Here is a 21654-nt window from a genome sequence, read left to right on the forward strand (position 1 = left end):
AAGTATCATCATCCATTACAAGCCTGTAGACTTTGACTAGTTACTAGAAATTAAAGCTAAAAACATACGTTTTAGTTTTGTACAGCGCATCCCAATACAAAACCGAATTTAGCAAACGTTTGAAAGCCTGTGATAATTTGCATACCTGTAACTTTGATCTGAAGCACAAATTATTATGTAACAAGTTTGTTTCTGACAATTTCTGAAACCATTTTCACGTTTTATTAGTTGCTATGCATTCATACTTGCAAATAAACGTTTAATTGAGCAAAAATGGCTAATAAAATAATTTTCTCGGAACTATGTGGTTTAAATCGCTTTTTAACTGCTTCTCACATATTTTTAAGATAAAACTCGTAATTGCCCACTTTTTAATCAGTGATACAGCACCACAATGATAAAAATACATCCGAACCCTATTCTTTTAAACACAACCAAATATATGTGGAGTAGGTTATCTCCTGTGTTAGTTACACTTTCCCCCAGTTCAGCAGCCCAACATACGCCCACTGTTGCACAAGCAATTCGTTTGCAAACCTTGCACAAGAGCAAACAATATTGCCAAACGAGGGCTGACTGTGTCAATAACTTTGGTTGAATTTAAGTGTTTTCAATTAAATTTTTTTTAAATTAAGCGATCTGTTTTTTACGTTAATTATTAAGATTGCTACTTGTTGTTGTTTGTTATTTTTAGTTGAGTTATAATCAGACAGGTAATAATAGTCGCTCATCGCTCATATTATTTGAACGAGTTTAGCAATTTTAATGTTTTTTTATTGTTTTCATATTATGCCAGTAATTTGACTTGGAGTTCACTTGATCTAACAGTAGCTTGGTGGGAACTAGACTTGGGCAACTGATGATTTGAACTGGTATTTTACTATGTATTATTTGAATAGACTTGACTTGGACTTAATTTATTTTACAAATAACTTAAATAAAACTTTATTTACAACACTGCATAGAACCCTTGACACCGTTGGTAACATAAAAAATAACGTAGATTTATAGAACGGTCAACACCAGTTATTCAATTATCCTTCTCCTAACAAGATAGATAAAACAAGCCAGGTTGATCCGAAGTTTACTAAGGTTTTTATTAACGCTATTATTTCGATACTTTCGTTTTTTGTTTGCAAAAACTGGCATTATTCAGAAGTCCAGCGAAATACGTTAGATCCCTGGCAACCGCTCGGCAACCGCCGGTCCGCGAGGAGTTCGTTACCGGTCCGTAGAAGGGTTGCTAGATTAAAATTTGAATTTAAAGAAAAAAACATAAAATAAAAATTAAAATTAAATTTAGTTATCTATTCAAAACACATTAACTTTCGTTTAAACATACTCCATGATTGATCGATATAATAAAAATCTCTATTAGCATTAAGCACTCGTGAGGTTCAAAACAAACCAGTGTGCTGTGGCCATATGAGTTGCATTGCAAAATGATTCATTATTTGAGTGTTTAGGCAGGAAAGTTTTTGAAACAAACGTATGCATTTTAATTGGTTCATAGAAAAAAATGTTTTAATACATTACCTTTACTGAACATAAGTTGTTTTTTAAGGCCGGTCCGCGTAAAAATTTTAGTTTCAAACCGGCCCACAGGGCCAAAAAGGTTGCCGACCCCTGCGTTGGATGACAAAAACAGTCTACCACCCGTTGGGACATGTTGAATAGAACCAGAACCATTTAACTCGAACTCGGGGCGCTACTAGATTTCCTTTACAACAAAAATCTGAGAAGATGGGAATGAACGTAGAGTAACTCTGTCGTTCCTAAGCGTTCCATACTGGACGTTCAGGCGCAAATATTAGGCTTTTAGACAAAATGGGCTTTGCTAAAAACAAATAAAATAACTTTACATCCATTTTAATCATTGAAATAAACTTAAAGTAACGGGTCTCGCTGAAAATAGTGTATGTTAAATGGTGACAATTTTTATGCCGATGATTAGAGGTTAATGTGACTGAATATAAATGTCCACATTTATAAAAAAAATAAGTTTTTAAATATTTATTCAAGCGTGTGAGCACTACATAGTGGAAGCAAATACAAGGATTGTGTGAAAATTTCAGCATTGTTGCATCGTAATTCTTCGACATTTTACACATGAAAACAAACCGCCAGATTCAACCGAAGCGAGTTTAGGATTGTGTAGTCCAGAGCAGTGCTTCTTAAATTTTTTTAGTTTCATTCACCCCTAGCATCTACCTCCAGATTTCATTCACCCTTGTCTCATGATATTATAAAACTATCTCGTCTATATATAACAGCATGACTTAAGATTGTTTCGATTTTTGTTAAGATCAGCTCAAGCTAAGTTTTACCATTGCAAATCTATAATTTCTCGAGTCCAAAAGCAACAAAAAAAAAACAAAGAGTCACCAAATTGTTGTACTTATACTAGGGCTATCATTTTTTTAGCATTCAAAAAGAGGACAATTTTTTGCCTGCAAGTAAAACAAAAATAGAATTGTTACGTTTGAGAAATATGTGCCATATCCACAACTTTTTTCAGCGGCGGCACCCTTTGTAATTTTCCTATGACTTGCACCCCTACGAAAAGCAATTCGGAATTTTTAATTAAATATCACTGAGACAACTTGAAAATATTGAAGTTTTTTGTCGGTCGCGCGAGCGCGAAAAAAAAAGGATTTAATTAGGTGAATTGGCGCTAAACTGTAAAACCAGGAGGCATTTTGCAAAACATATCATCCCCATTAGAATCATAGCAAAAAATTTAAATTTTAACTTAGAGCTCGCCTCCCTCCCTATGAATTGCTTGGAACCCCCCTAGACATTTTTCTCCCCTAGAAACCTTAAACCAACAATTCAGAGTATTTTTTGTAAATAAATACAACGTCTCGCCTGAAAGTCTTGTTAAAAGTATAAGCAACAAACTCGAAATGCGAAAAAACAGGATATTGGAACATTTTTGAGCGTCCTCGGAGGACCATTCAGTTTACTTAAGAAAGGGGGACAAATCCTCCTAAAAGAGGACATATGGTAGGCCTAACTTATACACTCAGTGCAAACCAACTCAAGTATTACAATAAGCAAAAAAACACCAAAAAACAACAGTTCAGTAGTCGATTTGCTTCAGAAAGTTGTTTACTATAGCGGCTATAGGATGCTCCTGAACTTTTGTTCACCCTTATTCACCCCTTTTGGTTGGTTCACCCCTGCAAAAATTTTATTCACCCTGGGGTGAACCATTCACCACTTTAAGAACCACTGGTCCAGAGCTTCTTAACCGAGACGCCATGGAAGGCTGACAAGTGCGCTCGGGCAAACATAAAAAGCATTTTCAAAAATATGAAACACATAATATTTTTCATTTTTCTTTCGGCCTCGTTTATTGAGCTTGCAGTACTTACGCAACTATGGAGCCTACGCAAACAAAACTTGGAAGAAATGAAAAAAAAACGGTAAAACAAAAACAACCGGGCTTCAGTGGTGCGCCCTGACTTATAAAAGGTTAAAAAACACTGGTGTAGTCATAACGTTAATAATAAGAACGTATTTGAACACGTGCTGCGATCTGTTAAATAATAATTGATAAACTTTCTTACCTATTACTATATGCTGTTGAGATTTCTATAGGATTAGTTGATACGCAACGAAACGGGTTTTGGGAATTACTGAATTGGTTAGTGTTATCGCAGCCCGTAAGGTTTGGACCTTTCTGGTCTAGACTCTGAATTGCACTTTATAAAGCAATACGGAAGCAATAGGCGACCGCAGAAGCTTCTTAAAGCCGGTGCTACATTTGTTAAGTGGAAATACTAAGACTCTGAAGTAATATTACCTCCTAATAATACCTAAGTAAGTTAAAATACGTCATTTCCGATTTTTTAATTTATTGGGTTAATGGAAAACCAAATGTTCTTAATAGACATCTGTTCGCCCTTGCAGGTAAAATACATTATTTTCAAATGAGCGATATTCTTCAATGAATGATGTGAATTAAGAGATAAAATGCCCTTTCGGCAAAATATATTTCTCCTAAAATGTTATAAACCGACTGACTTTGATTACGAAAGATTATTGGTTCATCGAGTAAGATTTATTTTAGTGAAAAATTACTTTGAACAAAAAAATTGAATAGTGACGAAATAGTAACAAAGATCATACGGCAGTACATATTTTAGAAACTAATTCGCCTATTGGAAGTATTTAAGTATATGATAAAACGTAATCGATTAAACAAAGGGAATTATTGTATAAAACAAAAACTAATTCCGTTAGACGGCGCTGTTGCCCTAGCACGAATGATCAAAGTAATTTTGAAGTCAGTTTAAATATAATTAGGTTAGGCGCGGATCTAGGGTTTTGTTTGTTGGGAGACATAGATATTTTTTTGAGATGGCGTCACAATTTACATCATAACGTAATGCCACAAAGTTACGCCAAAACGTTTCGTCACAAAGTACTAAACATGACGTCATAAAAAAGTAGTTCTAAGAACACTACACAGTTCAATATATAAACTCTTGCTACCAGGCATAGTAATGCAAATGAAAAAACTATTCAAGCCGCCTTGGTCTGGGTGATGGGCGGCTTGCAGAGGTTGCCGAAACGTTGGTCAAGAATTAAAATTACCAGAGGAGCTGTTTTTTTATTTGTAGTACACAGTTCGTCTATTCTGCTAAAGTTTTTGGTTGATGATGTGTTACTTTTAATAAAAAGCTATTTTACAAAGTCTCACTTCGCAAAAGCCACCTAAGACCAACATCAACGTCTGAATAAACTGTCGGAATAAGGCCTAAATGGCCAGAATTAGACCTAAACAACACTTTACCTAATCCCAAACTCCACCCCTAAGTACATCACTAACTCACCTCCTAATTTTAACCCTAACCCATTTTCTAACCCCAAACCGCCCAAAAAATCCGGTGGCAAAACAACGGCGCCCTAACGGCGCCATTCAAACTAGGGCGCCCAAACGTCGACACCAAAACGGGCGATGCCAGGCCATGGCCCCCGATCGTCCCATACCCTATCCCTACAGTTTTGGGCTTTATTTTGCCCTTTTAGACCTTATTCCGATGAATTTAGGACTTATTTAGATAATTAAGTTCTTATTCTGTAGAGGATATTAGTGCTTATTTGGCTTTATTATGTCGTTGGTTTTAATACTACGGTTTTATATTTTTTTCTGCTTTAGGTATTATTGCTTTTCAGGTCTTATTGTGTGTTCCCGAAAAAGCGCCTTTAAATCATCTAGGTTTCCGAACATTTTATTTTGGTTGATGGGATGAGACGCACCGGGTTAAAACTAATTCGCGGATTTTTTTGCATTCATATAGAAAAAATCGGATCGATCCAGGATTTTAGTTTTTTTATTTAGGGGGACATAATAACAATCGGATATGACGTCACAAAGTTACGTCAAAACGTGGCCTTAACAACAGAGAGTGCGTTTTTTGTTAAAATATTATGTTTAACTGAATTAATTAGGTAAAGATTGCATTTTGGAATGGGTGACGACTTAAGCCTATGAAAAAATACTAAGTTACCAAAATCGTTATTTTACCTTACTCAGAACGAGAAAACTAGAAAGATTTTTGGTTGAGATAAATAGTTGCCTTTACGTAAAAAGAAACAATGAGATTTTTTAGGGGACGTCTGGTACCCCTTGGGTTGCCCCCTGCTTTTTATTTTTAGTTTATTTAATTGTTCGATAAAGCTGTAACAAACGCTACTTTCTAAAACGATGGCCTGGGTGAAATCACGCATACAGGTTACACAAGAACATATCAAGCTTATTCAGGTTTAGACCTACCGTAGTTTCGGCTTCGCAGTATTGCAACATAGGCGGAAGCTACTATTAATTACTTTGACGTCACATTATGTAAACCTGTTAAAACTGCAGAAAAACATGGAAAACGTGGTATTTTTCTGCAATAAATTGTAACATATGTAATTTAACGTAACTGTTATAAAAATACCGCCTTTTTGCGGCACGAATATAACCTTTCGTAAAACTCTTAGAATGCTGTTGAAGTGAAGTGGGCGACTGTGTTGACTTGCGATAAATAATGCAGCCAAAGTACTCGTTCGGAAAACAAGTGAATATTCTTTCCGTGCTCGACTAATATTTTCAAAAACGCATTAGATTAGTAGAGCAGCGTTTCTCAACCCATGGGCCGCAGCCTGAAGTTGGTCACATTGTGAGTTTTTTGGTTCACCAACTACAATAAGTTGCTTGCTTTGATTGATTTTTATCTGATGGCGATTTTTTGTCGAATTTGGGAAAATTACTGTAGCAACTGAACTCATACGACCAAACGGTTCATATTTATTAAATTTTACCTTATTTATGCTATTGTCTTACTTATGTTCGTTCACTTAAATCTTACAAAAGTTGGGTGAAGAGAATTCGATCGCCAAAACTTCGCAGTTAAACCTGCGCTTAGTATTAGAGAATTTTAATGTTGTGTCAATCTGGGGCGGATCCAGTTTATTTTAAGGGGGGCATGGAAATTGTTTTTAAAAATTTCGTTTCGTTACGTGACAGTAGTACTCAATTAATGCAAAACAGATTGACGGTTTTGAAATGGCAATGTTAACCAACTTCTTCAAATAACAATCATCACCCTTCAATAGCAGTGTTTCCCATGACAGTAGTACATAAAGTTGACGCCGCAACATGATATTTGTTTCGGACTAGTTCCAAGCAGTGGCGTAGCCAGCCAAAAAGTTGGAATTTTTTGTTTAGCTTTTGTCATTGTATTAACTACCGTAACGAACACAAATAACAATGTTAGCAAGCCGTTTCGCGCAGCAACTGACTTAGTGTTAACGCAATACTCAAACAACAGTCAAAGAGCAAATACTGACTAAAAGCAGTAAAACTACATTATTGTATAGTAAACGTTATATTAACTACGTCGTTTGTGACGTAACAGTCCATGACAATTGAAGGTGTGGCATGCCTGTGATCGAGTGTCGTGGTACTGCTCATAAATGCTTCTAAACAAATTATTAAGAGTAAAATATTTATAAATTTTTTGAGGGGCCATGGCCCCTCAGGCCACCCCTGGCTACGCCTATGTGACCAAGCTTCAAACAACAAGAGATCATCCGTTGGTTAATTTCCTGCATAAATCACGCTCTTTCGCGGCATGACTCAATGACGTCATAATGCCATGATATGTCTGTCTGGCCGATCTGGACAATAATAATAATCATCGCTATTTAATTCACTAACTAACAGAATATTGGACTTCGATTTAGCGAATTTGATTAAGGAAGTCAAAACGAGAAGCATTTATAAGTTTTTAATATAGAATTTAAGTGGTTGGCCTTAATGACTAGCTTTTTGCAAGACTCTGTAGATTAAGGTTGGCATTTGATTTAAAAGGTCAGCGCAATTACCCTTAACTAACTGAAAATGCCTACTAGTTATTTATATCTTCTACTTAACTAACTTTAAAGCAGTTAGTATTTATTTATATCTTCAACCTAACTAACTTTGAAAGCAGTTACCGGTACTATTTATTTATATCTTCTACTTAACTAACTTTAAATGCAGTTACTGTTTGGTTATATGTAATTTATATATTTTTCTGTTGATAACTTAGATTTTCATTATAGTGTAGTATTGCAAAGGTGCCGTTATTATTTTGTATAAACTTTTACAGTGAAATAAATGACAACCTGAAATATTTGGAAGTTAAAACGTGGTTACGCCTAAAAAGTGTGCTTCTTTTTCGCAATGATCTTGCAATTATTGTTCATTAATCTCCGAATACACACAAACTAGAAAGTCACGCTGTTTAAACAATAACAGCACAATAACAACGAGAAAGGATATAAAGCCGGGTCATGTGTAAGCCATTTATACGTCACAATGTGCATGTGATTATGATGTAGCACTGCTACAAAATGCTGGGATAATCAGTTTTACAATACTTGCACAGCCAACGCATTACTGCTTCTGTACAGGCTGGTACGGTATGTTTGATTAAGGACACTCAGCGATTTTTAACAGTGTAAGCTTATTTATTAGCCATTGCAAGCGTTTAAATGCTACGCATTCGTGGTCCAAAGGTTTATTCATGCGTTGTAACACGTCGGTATGGCAGATGCATTGAATGCAATTTTAAAAGTTGAATTAACGGTTCGTCGAATTTTTTCTACCCAGTGTAATTCATCTATTAGTGTTTTATTGTATGTACGATCGAATGAATACGGTTTACAGAAGGCGCTAAAAAAACACGCATATAAACGGGTTAAGATAGGCATGTACATCTTTCGGCTTAAAGGTTATTTAAAAACAAAAAACATTAAGAATATTGCCTTTTACTGAGTGCCGTGAGAATTCATCATTTCGTAATGTGTTCTACAAAGAGCAGAGCTAAGAAGTTGTTTAACTTACCAGTATAAAGTAGAACGTTTTTTGTCAAAACTTAACTGACCAATTGACCAAACTTTTTTAAGATCTAAATAGTTAACCACTTTTTAGTGTGTGCCTCAAGTATTTTGTGTTTTTTGAAAAAATACTAGCGTTTGGCAAGTGTGTAAGTGTCCGTAACGCATTTTATACCCTGCGAAATGTGTTTACTAATTGTACAACTGAGCAATGATCTAACGAATATAGGCTCTGATCCCTACAACGTTTCATTTCTATATTATTTACTGAAAATATATTTTAAAAGGGATAAGAAAAATAACTTGTTTCAGGCGAAATGCTTTAAATTAAGGGATGTACGCTTTTCATATGGCGACATGCAAAAATGGTTTATTGTCACCATAACTTCCGAAAATTTTTTAAAAATTTCACAATTTAATCACTGATTACTGTGTTCTTTAAGGTTTTGTGTTTTTACAATATTTACCAGCGGTTTACGTGAAAAGCCCATACTACTATCAACGCAAGAGTTTCCGCGAATTAAAGCATGGAGCGGCATATGCGGCAAGAGGCTAACAAGGCCCACAAGGTGAGTGCAGTAGTGTGCGGCCACAATAGGAAGCAAAGTCTGCCATTATGACGTAATAATGCACTGGCGCGCGTGTGCGGGGGACGCGACACAAACGCAAAGCGTTGGCTGGCTGAAACCTTTGCACCAAGCACCGGAAACAATATGTTTGCATTTAAGTTTGTAATGTGCCACTGCGTACCAGTTTTCGATCGGTAGTGCAGTAACTTATAGTTTTAACTGCTTTGTCACCGAATGCCAGTTCGAGTCGGATTGAAAACGTTAAAACGGCTGCCTTTGTAGCGCTCTTCTCTTTTCAGCTTGTAACCATGTTTTTTAAGATTTTGCTTTGGTGTGCGCAAATTTTAAGATTATATAGGCAATTTGTTAAGTGACGATAGGAAAAATCGACCCTTAAAAACTGCTGGGCGTAACAATTCAGGTGGTACAGTGTAGGTTAGGGAAAAGTTTGTTTGAATGTGAGGTTCGCATTAAAACGCTTTCCGTGCTAAGATAGTTAATTTATCGTAAGTGAGTTTCGTTTTGGCACGCAGTTGTTTTACTGAATGTCACAATACAAATAGAGTCGGGTAACCGATTAATAAAGCGGGCGGTTTTAAAGCTGTGCGCAGTTCTTTTTAAAAATATCACAATAAGATTTTAGGGGGTAGAAGTTAGCGAGAATTAATATTTTATAGGTCTTTTAAACGCCTTTTGTGGTATTGTATGTAATATTTACGGATAATGGGTTTCGTCTTGATATTATAGCGCTGCATAAAACGACAAAGTACGCCCTTCGAAGCCACATAAGTGTAGTGAATACATTTTCAGAGTAAAAATACTTTTTGAAGTGTAAAAAATACATTTTAGGGTACGAAAAAGACACGTAGGCTGAAAAGGCTATTTTGAAATTGGATAACCATGAAAATGCTCTTGGTGGTAAAATAGGTCATTTACCGTTTGTGTTTCATTTCGAAAGTTGTTTCATTTTGAAAGTTGTTGTTTGTTTCTGTTTGCGGGAAACCAACGTAACTATAGGGTTGGAATGTAAAATGACTAAGCAGTCGTTTAGGGTCTGGCCTGTTCATTTTAAGGGCACAACAATTAATTTTCAAGGGGCAGGTTAGAATATTGTTAGAACGTAAGCTTCACATTGAAGTGTCTTTCGCGATAAAATATGTCGTAATAGAGGCTCGTTAATTTTAGGGCGATGGTTAACATATTTACACAGTGACTCGGTTTCACTTTTCTTCTGTTCGTGTTGCTTAAACGTATTTTAAAAGAGGTTTTGATCGGTCTCATGTACGAAAGTTGATATATAGCGTTAATCGAAGTGTTGGCCATATAGTCAAGTAACGATTTGATAGCTTTAAAATCATGTAACTGTTTTTTTACCATATTTACCCTCAAGATGTCGTACATCTAATCAGTTTCAAGTCGAAAAACTATAAAAAAGGTATTCGCGAAAAATTTTGGTTAACCTAAGTTATCCCTTATAGATGCGTTAATGACATTATGCTTCTATAGGCCGAACATCAGACAGGTTAACTATATGTATATTGCGGCCACTGATGCACTGACTTAGACATATCTAGAAGTTAGGCAGAGTTTCGCAATAAAGACACCAGGAAAGAACTCAGAGACGCTTAGGCTACAGTTCTATCAGCAGAGCTCTTTGCCTCCCCTTTCATACATCTTTAAACGCATTGTTTCTCATTTATTTTTTGTGTACTTGTTCTTAAGATGGCGCAAGGGTAGTAATGGTGGTGGTAGTGTTGGCGGTTACATGTGCCGTGTGTTGCCTCTTGTAGCAAGAGATAAGGGCAGAGCGAAGAGAGGATAGGTTGCACAACCGAGCGATCAACGCAGCTCTTCACGGAAACATCGGGCAGGCGGTCCGACTCGAGCAGAAATCACACGCCGCCCATCACAGGTAAGCTTCGTGCCTTTTTTAACCGAAATCTCCTGCCCTAGCACCCTTTTCTATAACCCTATAGTCCTCCTTTTTTACTCTAAAACCGTTCTACGATTTTCCTAATTGCGTATCTCATAAACGTTGATTTGTAAGTTCGATAAAAAGGCTTGAATGTTAACTTCACCAACTTGAACTGCGGTTTAAAAGTCTTCCATACAACAGTTAATATTTACTTACATGTTTTATTTAGCCATTGGTAAGGAATTGTATGTCTGGGGTGGTAGCAGTTTAGTCCAAATCACCATTAAGTTATGTACAGTATAAGAAGTCTGCCGAAGAGGCGAGTTTCAAGCAATTCCTCCACGGTTAAGGCCACCTTTGTTGAAAGGGTCATCCATCCTACATATTTTAAACTCTGGAACATTTAAACGGTCCATTAGATTTTTGTTTAATGCAAAGTTTGACAAAAAATCCTAGGCGTCAAACCCTTTACTTAAAAAAATGTCGATTTTATCGAATATTATGGCTTCATTAGTTTTGTTGAAGGTCCTTAATTATTTATAATAATTTCTTTTTAATTCAGAGCTGAGGACGCTCATCGTCGTGAGGTGAACGCTCACATGACAGCCAACGCCATTCATCACCAGAATCATCACCACCATCATCACGCGCCTCCTGTGCATCACCACACACCACCACATCACCATCACGGGGGACCACGGCCGCATCACGACGTTCATGTTGTGCATGTGAGTGTTTCGTGAAAAAGATAAAAGTTTGCGCGTCGTATAGTTGCTAGTAGGGATACGGATTATTTTATTCAGATACTCGATATATTTTTAAAAGTATCGCGATCCGAAACCAATGACGTCATTACCCTGCTCAAACAAGCAATGGAGATATTTTACAGGATTATTAGGCGATATTTTTTTCTTTTAAATAGTGCGGTTACCAACCTAGTATAGGATGGGAACCGAGGCATCTGGCGTCATATTACCGACCGACCCTAATTGCTTTTTGTTCTTTTGAAGGAAATTTGCTATTACTTGCTCGTTATATTGTTTTCTTTCCGCTTATCAGATTGTAACTTTGCTTGTTGTAATGCTGGTCATATTACTTTAGTGTAGGGTTTGTTAACCGTAGCCCTCAGTCCCATTGTGAGGCACGGAGTAGACTTTTGGGGTCCCAGTCATAACATGTTAAATATAAATCATTAAAACTCATATTCGTCGTCTAATCATGACTTCAGGGTCCTCTCTTGTGACTTTTTCAGTGACTTATTTTCTAAACAGTGAGCAGGGGCACAAATTGTTGACAGTCAAACTGTCCCTTGAATTAATTGCAAGTAACTTGTAATAATACTCGTTCTTTGTTAATATTTCCTACCCATGTAAGATAGTTTCTTCTATTACGTTCAAGCAATATTCCCTAATTACTTGCTGGTCGTAATATTTGCACTTCAAACTAGAATTATAACTTTCAGTTCTATTTTGAAGTTGGATTAACATGAAAATGCTCTTGGTGGTAAAATAGGTCATTTACCGTTCGTGTTTCATTTCGAAAGTTGTTTCATTTTGGAAGTTGTTGTTCGTTTCTGATTGCGGGAAACCAACGTAACTAGGGTGGGTGTTTAAATCGACAAAGCGGTTGTTTTTAATCTGTTCTGTTTATTTTAAAGTTACAAAAACAGTTCGCATTCATGACCTGTTAGTCGTATTTTTTTGTTATTAGCCACTTTTACTCGTGTTTCAAATTATTCAAGGTTTTTTTTCAAAAAGTTTACCAGTCCCTTCACTTATGTTGTTGTAGCACTACCAACCGGCGCCAGGTTACCCAACAGGGACAGCCCCTCCGCCCCCACAACCAGGTTACCCAGGGTATCCACCTCAACCAGGATACCCCTCTTACCCAGGTGAACATTGACAGATGTATTATGTGTGTATATAGGCCTTATGGTGAATGGGAGTTATCAAATTGAAATGTTTTGTATGCTTCCTTGATTTGATCCAGTAAACAATAAAGTTTACCAAGTTATATATCAGGTCCTAGAATCTAGGGCATAGATAGAGGTCATGATACTAATTCACAGCATGTGTAGTATAGTATTTTGACTTTATTTTTATTTTTCTTTCTTGGTACAAGTTGCTGGTTTCTTTATTATTTTAGGGAAGCTATGCAATTTTGTAGAACACTGCTGTAGACCAAAGCCTAATTTTAATTTTATTTAGTTTTTGTATTCTCGCATTCGAAATAGAATTACAAAGTTGCTTGCTTTTTGTTATTTAAGACGATGCTTTCATTTATTTTGCAAATAATTTAAACCAAAATAGTATTCCACTTCAGCAAACATATTAGGCTGCAATTTATTTAAAAAAAACAATAAAAATGCTATTTGAGCAATCAGAAGTTTAACAAGTGTCTCTTATTTTTAGGTTTATATCCACGTTGAGGATGATATCAACCAAATCTGATACTGTAATTTGTTTCAAAATCGTTCCCTATTATTGGTCATCACCCGGGACACAATGTTACTGATAGGTGTACTTTAAGTATCTACTAATCCCTATAATTTCATCTTGTGTATACGTCTAACATCGCCACTATTTTCTGTACCGTTAAGGAAGACATCATTACGACAGTATTCAAGTCTGGCATAATTCTCGCGAAAATGCTTGTACCGCGTGTAAATAGTTTTGTAGATTAGTTATATTAACAATCATAATATAGCATTATATCCTACTAATTTTAAAATCCCGCATCTCTTTGAAAGGCCGTTTTTTTTCGGTGCAACGTTTATGTCAAACTGCTTAAATCTTAATTCATCTAGTTTTTCATTTTAAATGCCACATGATTCTGCACGGTTTAACAATGTGTTCTTTAACCTCTAACCTTTGTAGTTGTATAAATTCTCTGCCATTATAGGCAATTAATTCGCAATCAATTCACAATCTACTGACCACATCAGTGTTAACCGGTTGTACATAGTAAATTAACAACAACACACTAAAATTTGTCCTTAACCTGATTGTTTTTCGCCTGTACATTATTATTCCTGCTCAGTTCTATGCAAGATATACCATTTTCTGGTTTACGTAGTAAATACCCTGTTTTGAAATAATTTAAAGAAACTTTTAGTGCAATTATTTAAAAACAATTCAGCTTATGAATGCTATTGGCTTTTTTGATATCAGTTAAACGTCACAATGATTACCGAAACAATGCCGTATTGTTATCATTGTGTTTAAAACTAAGATCTGATTTGAATTATTTTGTGACGACTAAACTTGCTTATTTTAAATGTTTTAATTTGGCTTTTTGCTTATTGTTTATTATCTCGGTGGTGTTTTGGGTGTGGTTATATCTAACTATATATTTTTGAGCACGTCAGGCACTTAGGCAATTGATGTTCGGTTGAAATTTTATTATTTATTCATTTTTGTCAAAAATCAACCTATTTTCATACCATATATCTATATATATACTCAGATTCTACGTATACTGTCACGTTTTGTCAAAAAGAGCAAATATCCCTCAAAGACCTTTGATTTTCATAAGCTTTAAAATGCTCTACCCACTTAAAGTAACGAATAATTGGTTCCATGAAATACAATATAAAAACATATAATTAACTTTCCATGATAATTCCTTTAAAACAACTGGGATTGTTTACAGCTGTTGATTACAAACAATTCCCCCTGTACAGTTGAGTTAGACGCGACTCTTTTCATTTGTGCATCCATTCTGTAAATACTGACATTTCGTCAAGTCCAGTTCCTCCATAGTGGGCTACTGCTTCCGGCCGGGTACACGTGCAATAACTTGTAAATACTGTACAGTTAAAAAACACATAAATCGTAACCTTTTAATCATCTCAGGGCTCTGTTGCTGATGACTGTAATAAGTGTAGTGCTGTTAATGGGAGATCGCGTACTGCTGTATATACTTGAAATAAATAAATCCTAACAAAAAGCGAAAAAAAGCGAAAAATCATTTACAAAAAGTTAAATTTAAAGAAGATTATGAACGCTTAAATGTGTTTTTAAGTAATAGCCTACTCTATACACTGCTTAATAGTGTATTGTCCTTATTTTGGATATACTTTTCTTTCGATTCTTGTCGCTTTTCAACCCCTATTTAAGTACCGATTTTCCGTTTTCAGTTTTGTGCTTTCTGTCTTCAGTTTCCCTTTCTGTAAATATTAAATTGTGAGCAAAATGTGCTTTTGATCAATTGTAAATATTATTCTTGTTTGTATATATATCATAGTATACGTACTTCTGTGTTATTTAAACTTTATCGCTCACTAGCTTGCAATGTAAACTGATCAAAAGTGAATATTTGGGGAATGAGAAAGCCATATTTTCGTTGAAACAATAAAACTGTAAACGCAGTAATAACGATTTTTTGTTTTTGTAAAACTAGAAGTTGGAAATATTAGGATCTATTTTGAAATTTGTGTGTGTCCAAAATTCCACCAGAAACTGAATTTACACTAAAACATTAAGAACGCTTACATATTTGTTCCATACATAGGCAATCTTTACAAGAGTTAAACAAAAATATTCGGCTTGCATTTATTCATAATTATCTTCAAAGCTTTTAATATCGCACCTCGAACCATTTTTGGATATAAAACTGGCAATTTGGATATCAATTTAATCTTAAAACCAAGTATACACAATCAGGTGTATTCTTTAGTAAGATTATAAGCCAAAGTTTCTAGATTTAGTGCAAAAAATGATCATCAATTAGCAACTTTACTGATTGTAGGAGAAATTTTGCAAATTTCTGCTGTTTTTGTTTGAACATTTCGGTGTCAGAATTTTCACCTGGTGCACGTTTAATCGGGTTAAATTTACACAAACGCCGATTTCAGATAGCGCGCGTGTAATCACCAATCATTCACGCCAAATCCAACAAAGTTATCAAGCCTATAGCAATAACAGAGCACCAGACAATCAATGACCGACCTATAATAGCTCTAGTGTCGTGCTGTCGCGTACAGTTGCCTGCATTGCACGACCAATATTTGCTCGGCGCCGTTAAAAGGTGTAATGATTAAGCACCCGGGTTTGTGAGCATTCCTCGCGAAGTTGACACAATGCCCGCTATTTCTTTGCAAACTGCACGAGATAAACTCGTTAGTTGGTCCATTTATCAATAGTCAGATGTACGCGAAATAAACATATTCGCCTATCGGTCCAAAAAACGTTTGCTATTTTGTGTTAAAGTTACCTTAAACCACGCTTTCCTTTATGTTATTTTTCGTATTTTTATAAAAAAAAAAGACACTACAGATTAAGCAAAGTACAAAACTCAGAAACCGAAAAAACGTTTTTGTGCTATGCGATAAATTTAAATCACTTCTATGAGCATAATTAGTAACTGAAAATAGAGTCATTTTTGTCACTTGATGTGCAACCAATATCGTTTGTTGTTCACCATTCGGATTCAGGTAGGTTTTGTTTTATTTGAACGAAAATTTTCAGACATACATTAATTAGTTTTTGTTGTGTGGGTGTTTATCACTTAATTAATGTAAAATACTATTTTTACATTTCGTGGTTGTAAAGTTTTCGGTTGAAAAACATCGTATTTTCCGTGGTTACCATCCCAGTAGTGCAGGGGTTCTTAAACTTTTTGTACCGCGGACCCCTAAAACTTTTTTGACGTCGCGTGGACAACAAAATGAAAAAAATTCAAAAAGTGTCGTCATAAATTGACGTCACAATACAAATAGACTTCGTAAATCTGTTGATTTCGATCTAAAAATTATAAAAGTGAAATGAGGTCTAAATACAGTCAGTGCAAAACCGTCTTGTTTTTAATTAAACTGCTTTCTTTGAAAAAATGATTACTTTTTTAATACATTAATATTTCAATTAAGCCTTCATGGACCCCCTAAAACTAATTCACGGACCCCCAAGGGATCCATGGACCCCAGTTTAAGAACCCATGCAGTAGTGGAAACGTATACAGTGCTACACTAAAAAAATGATACTCGTACATTGCTCGATTAATAGTTTTATTCAAATTATAGATGCAACAGAGCTAAGTTTCCAATGAAACATCTTTAGAGAGAAGTAAAGAAAACAAAAAGTAACTTATAACGCTGCAAAATGCAAAAGAAACTGTCCCCCGAATTCAGGAGCTACCAAGCTTTTTGTTATAGAAAGCCAGAAAACAGTAGGGCCTGATGTAGCGGACCGGATATAAAATTTGTCTTTAACTTTATTTACTTGATTATCGTCGAAGATAAGTTAAATATTTTTTGTCACAAAACCTATGAACTTTTTAAATTACCGTTCAGTTTAAACATTTTAACATACAGCTCGCCCGCGGGGCTTAGTTTGGTGAACCCTGCAATAATTGATGTTAACAGCAGTATTTGTCAGAGCATCCAAGGTTAATAACAGCGCTTGAATCGTTTGGTGTTACTAATTTTGTATGTGCCACCATCAAAACAAGTTTGTGGTCTTTACTATTATGAAGTTATGCGATTGTTGCAAGACTGGCCATGTAGGGCAAAGGAGTTGCGCTGCCGGCTACTGATTGTACGTATAGTTTGGTTCATTCCGAAACAGAAAGTCGCAAAACGTAGTAAAGGAAGAGATCAGAGAAGGCCGAGAGAGAAAGATATGTTCTCTCGGTGAGATGAAGGACAAGTTATATAAGCGAGCTAAACAAAAAAGGGTATTTCAATACAATAAAAACAAAATTTTGCAGATACGGCTACCGCTAGACGGAGGTATAGAGTCACTACAGCCATATGTGAGAGTTCATTTGCAAACGGAAAAGATAAAGCTTGATTTCCATTCAAACAACAGGTGAAATGTTACTTTTGACCATTGCGGATCTGAATCAGGTATCAATTGTGGTGGTACGAAAATGTGACAAATTGTTAAAAATCGTTATAGAACCTAATATTAGGGCGTCAGTTCAGCCAGTGCAGTCGGTGCAGCCCACTGGCCTCAACAAAAGGGTCCCCAATTGCTAGATTTATTGTAAAATATGCATGTTAACAATTATAAAGTTGTTATTTTTCTCAAAGTCTACACGTGTTATCTTTTGTTTAAACTTCAAAGTATTTTTGTTTATTTTAATTTGTTGAGAGGCCTGTTTCAAACAGCTTTGCAAGTATAGAATTTGTTCATACTAAGATAAGGATCATTTTGAGTATTCGCAACTATTACTTTTTAACCTTAAGTTGCAATTACAATATCGGTGTTTTTCTAAACAATGGTTTTGTGCTAAGAAATATAACTTTTGAAAATATTGTAATGACAGTCAGGAATGTGTTTGGCAATTTGCCGTTGAGAAAACAACTTTTGATAAAGAGGCATATAGCTTTATGGAACATCTTACATTTTGTTTTGTTTTTCGGCCTTATAGCACATAATGAAAGTTCGTATAATCGGACCAATAATAACAGAAAAGCACTCTTCCGAACTTTCTCCAAAACTTTATCTGTGGACCTTCGCTGCAGTTTCGTCGGTAGATGGCGTGGTGGGCTCGCTTTGTTCGTCCAATCCTTCGACCAGGCAGCACTGAACAAAATAGCAAGCAATGACATGTGTTAGGTGTAAATATAGTACATTCAAACTGCTAAAGATAAAACATGGGTGTGCAACCCGCGACTCGCGACCCAAATTCGGCCCGCAGTACAAAATATATGGCTTGAGTTTTTAGCCCGGGACACAAATATTATAACGAATATAGCTTTATGGAACATTTATACATTGTAATCGCACAGTGAGGTTATCAAGCTTATAAACTGTTCATGTACAAAAAATAACAGCACTGATTTTTAATTATAATGTTTTTTTTTAACTTTTCAGTATTGCCGCCGCTGAAAATAACTAAATGGATTTTAATTGCGCTCTTGTTTAAAATCTATCAGCTACTAAAAAATAAAATTGATGCTAAAATAACACAGTGGTGTTGTAATAATAAGCATTGAAATATCTATATAAATTTAAACAATTTGAGTCTAATACTGATTTCTGTTATAATGTCCTTAATGGTCTTATATAGTTGTAAAATTATCTGCAGGGTTGTTTACAGCAGTTAAGGAACCACTGTGTTTAGTTCATTAAGGTTTGACCGTTGTTCGCAAAACGTTTAAACATTGTTTTTCTAAGATAAATGTCCCATCTTAAACAAATTCGGATTTACCGCAATGCGACTGAATACAACATGACTTACGTTGTTGTGCACTTCTAGCGACGAAAGGATAAATTGGCGACCAGTTGCGGTGAAGTTACATCCATAAACACGCAAACGTGAAATGTTTGGCAAGCAGAAGGCAAAGTTTCTCGCTGATTCATCTCCGAGTGGGTTGAATGATATTTCCAATAAACCCATCTACACCAGTAAAAAATTACAAGTAAATTAGATTGATGTTTTTTCACTTAAGTTTATTGGGTCTCAAGCAGACTTGGACAACTAGATAATTCTAGTTTTCTAATTCAATGAATTACAGCAAAATTCGACTAATTCTAATCTAATTTGTGAATTGCTCGTGTGCTCTAATTCTAGTTCTAATATAATTCGGATTTTTCCAAAAATTCTACTTTGTCCAACGCCATTTTTAGTCTCTTAGTGAAACACAGAATTTTAATTAAAACTCTTTGGTTAGAACAACTTTTATGTAAATTTTACAGTCTAAAAAGCATTAAACGGCATAAAATTAGCACACACATATTTACCTTTCGCGTTCTTATAAGAATAATTGCGATTAAATTAAATTAAATGTAAATAATTAAATGTGATTGTCAAAATTTGTTTTTTTAGGAATTCGGTAATTCTAATTCTAAACTAATTTGAGAAAACTCAACACTATCTAATTTAAATTCTAATTTAATTTGAAAAAGGTAAAATAAATCTAGTTGTCCAAGTCTGGTCTCAAGCTCTTACCGGTTCGGTGAGTTGCGAAATAGCATCGCACAAAATTTTCACCAGATTGTCGGTTAACTTGCAATCGCTCATAGAAATGGACTTGATGTTTCGAAGGCAGTTGGAAAGCAGCTTAATCCCACTTTCTTGAAGATTGTTGTTGCTTATGAGAAGCCAGTCAATCTGAGAAAATATATCACTTAATAAGTAACTGGTTTAATAAATATTTTTGTATTTTCGTTGTTGCAGTTTTTAAACGGAATTGATAATGAATTTTGCGTAACTATAGTATTCTGCTTTATTTGAGCAAAGTTGTTTTAGATATTTTTATACCCTTTGTAGTTCTGTATGGATCTAACAGGTTTGAACGTTTTGTTTTAAACACGAAGGGGTTTTAAAAAGACCCCAAACGCTCTTATTTATCGAAAAGAAACACTTATCTTATGCCGTGTTCAGGCATCAGCAGTTTGGCTGTAAAACACTTCCAAAACGTCAAAGGTTTCGTAATGCTAAGGACGAATATGTAACCACTGAATAACCAAACCTTTATAACACTGGCGCATTAATATAAATTATACCCCTTCCACACTAAGGTTCTCTATTATTACGTAATGTTTTTTGTTAATTGGAATAGGCATTTTTCTTTATTGATTGCTAGATGTACCAAAAAAAACTCTCTCTTACCACAAACATGCTTTACATACAGAATATACATTACAAGGTTCACTATCAGCTCAAACATAGTGTTTTTTTTAACCTACAGTATAGGCAAAATCAACCATATAAGCAAATATCGTTTCATTTAGCTAAACTGCTTTAAAAAATGTAATTAAAAATAACCAATACCTTTAAGAAGGATATTGCCCCTAGGTGGAAAATTCCAGTAAGTCGCAATGTTTATTAGGTATAAATACATCTCATATAAAGCGTAATTTTCACAGCTTATTATTTACCGTTTATGCTAAATCACAGCCAATCACAATGCAACAAAATCGGGGGCCTACCGGGTTTTTTGATGTTGCGATTTTCTGCGTAAACTTTTCCATGTCGCTTCCACCGAATTTGCATTTAGTTAGCACTAGAGTGCCAACGTTTTCCACGCAGTCAGCAATGTAGTCCAGCCCCTCTTTTCTAAGGTCGTTGTTGCGAAAATCCAACCACTGAATCTGTACATACGTTTTATGTTTTTCTTTAATAAAACAAAAAACGCCGTAACCATCTATTAATAAAAGCACTTCTACGAGGAAAACGTGCATATTGCATATGTGTAACTTACAACATCTGTCAGTTTATATTTTAAAGTGTATGATTTTTAAACGTTGTTAGGCTCAGCACATCAAAAACTTATATTGTAAGCAACGAAACATTTAACCTAAAAATTACAAGTGTTTCTTATTCAAGTTAAATATTGAATATTCCCTTAAAATCGATTACCTTTCGGCTTGACGTTTTAATCGCATCTGTGAGTGGTTTTAGATCATGCCCTTTGATGTGACTTGAGAAAATGACCAAGGCTTCCAACTGGTGGATGCAGTTTGCAAGATATTGTAGTTCAACTGCTCCCAGATGGAGTTTGGTCATTCCAAGCCACTTAATCTGAACCAGTTAGATATATTTTTATTATTTGCATGTTGTTGGTGTTGTATTTTTATAACAGGAAGTTTTTCTGAAAACTTCCTGAGCTTTAAAAGTTTATTTCTGGCTATAAACAAGCATGAGCTAAATGTAGATATTTGTATATTTGTAAATGAGCCCTCTTTAAAAAGAGACTCCGTATCAATAGCATACTGGCTTGTCTTTTAAGCTCAAGGAATACATTAATCTAGCAAGTCTATTAAGTTGTTGATACAAAATTATTGTTTACACCAAATTTGTTGTTTCCTTTTTATTTTTTTTCCTTTAAAATATGACTTGACAATT

At 35.1% G+C, this 21654-nt stretch overlaps 2 protein-coding genes across 2 annotated transcripts; one reads left to right on the forward strand and one right to left on the reverse strand.

The window, feature by feature from the left end:
• The first annotated feature begins 8903 nt into the window (after positions 1 to 8903).
• On the forward strand, positions 8904 to 14556 carry LOC146139211 (uncharacterized). The gene is made up of 5 exons (XM_083391862.1): positions 8904 to 8945; positions 10736 to 10857; positions 11423 to 11588; positions 12649 to 12751; positions 13272 to 14556. The coding sequence occupies exons 1-5, from the start codon at positions 8904 to 8906 to the stop codon at positions 13286 to 13288; spliced, it is 450 nt and encodes a 149-aa protein (XP_083247988.1). The 3' UTR covers positions 13289 to 14556.
• A 2300-nt stretch (positions 14557 to 16856) lies between these two features.
• LOC146139212 (ribonuclease inhibitor-like) lies at positions 16857 to 21323 on the reverse strand. Its single transcript, XM_083392218.1, has 5 exons — positions 21169 to 21323; positions 20739 to 20900; positions 19756 to 19917; positions 19045 to 19203; positions 16857 to 18386 (listed from the first exon to the last, which is right to left on the reverse strand). The coding sequence occupies exons 1-5, from the start codon at positions 21313 to 21315 to the stop codon at positions 18303 to 18305; spliced, it is 714 nt and encodes a 237-aa protein (XP_083248344.1). The 5' UTR covers positions 21316 to 21323; the 3' UTR covers positions 16857 to 18302.
• Between the last annotated feature and the right edge of the window lie 331 nt (positions 21324 to 21654).

This window comes from Ascidiella aspersa, chromosome 6, assembly GCF_963924565.1.
Source record: "Ascidiella aspersa chromosome 6, kaAscAspe10.2, whole genome shotgun sequence".
Classification (NCBI taxonomy): Eukaryota; Metazoa; Chordata; class Ascidiacea; order Phlebobranchia; family Ascidiidae; genus Ascidiella; species Ascidiella aspersa.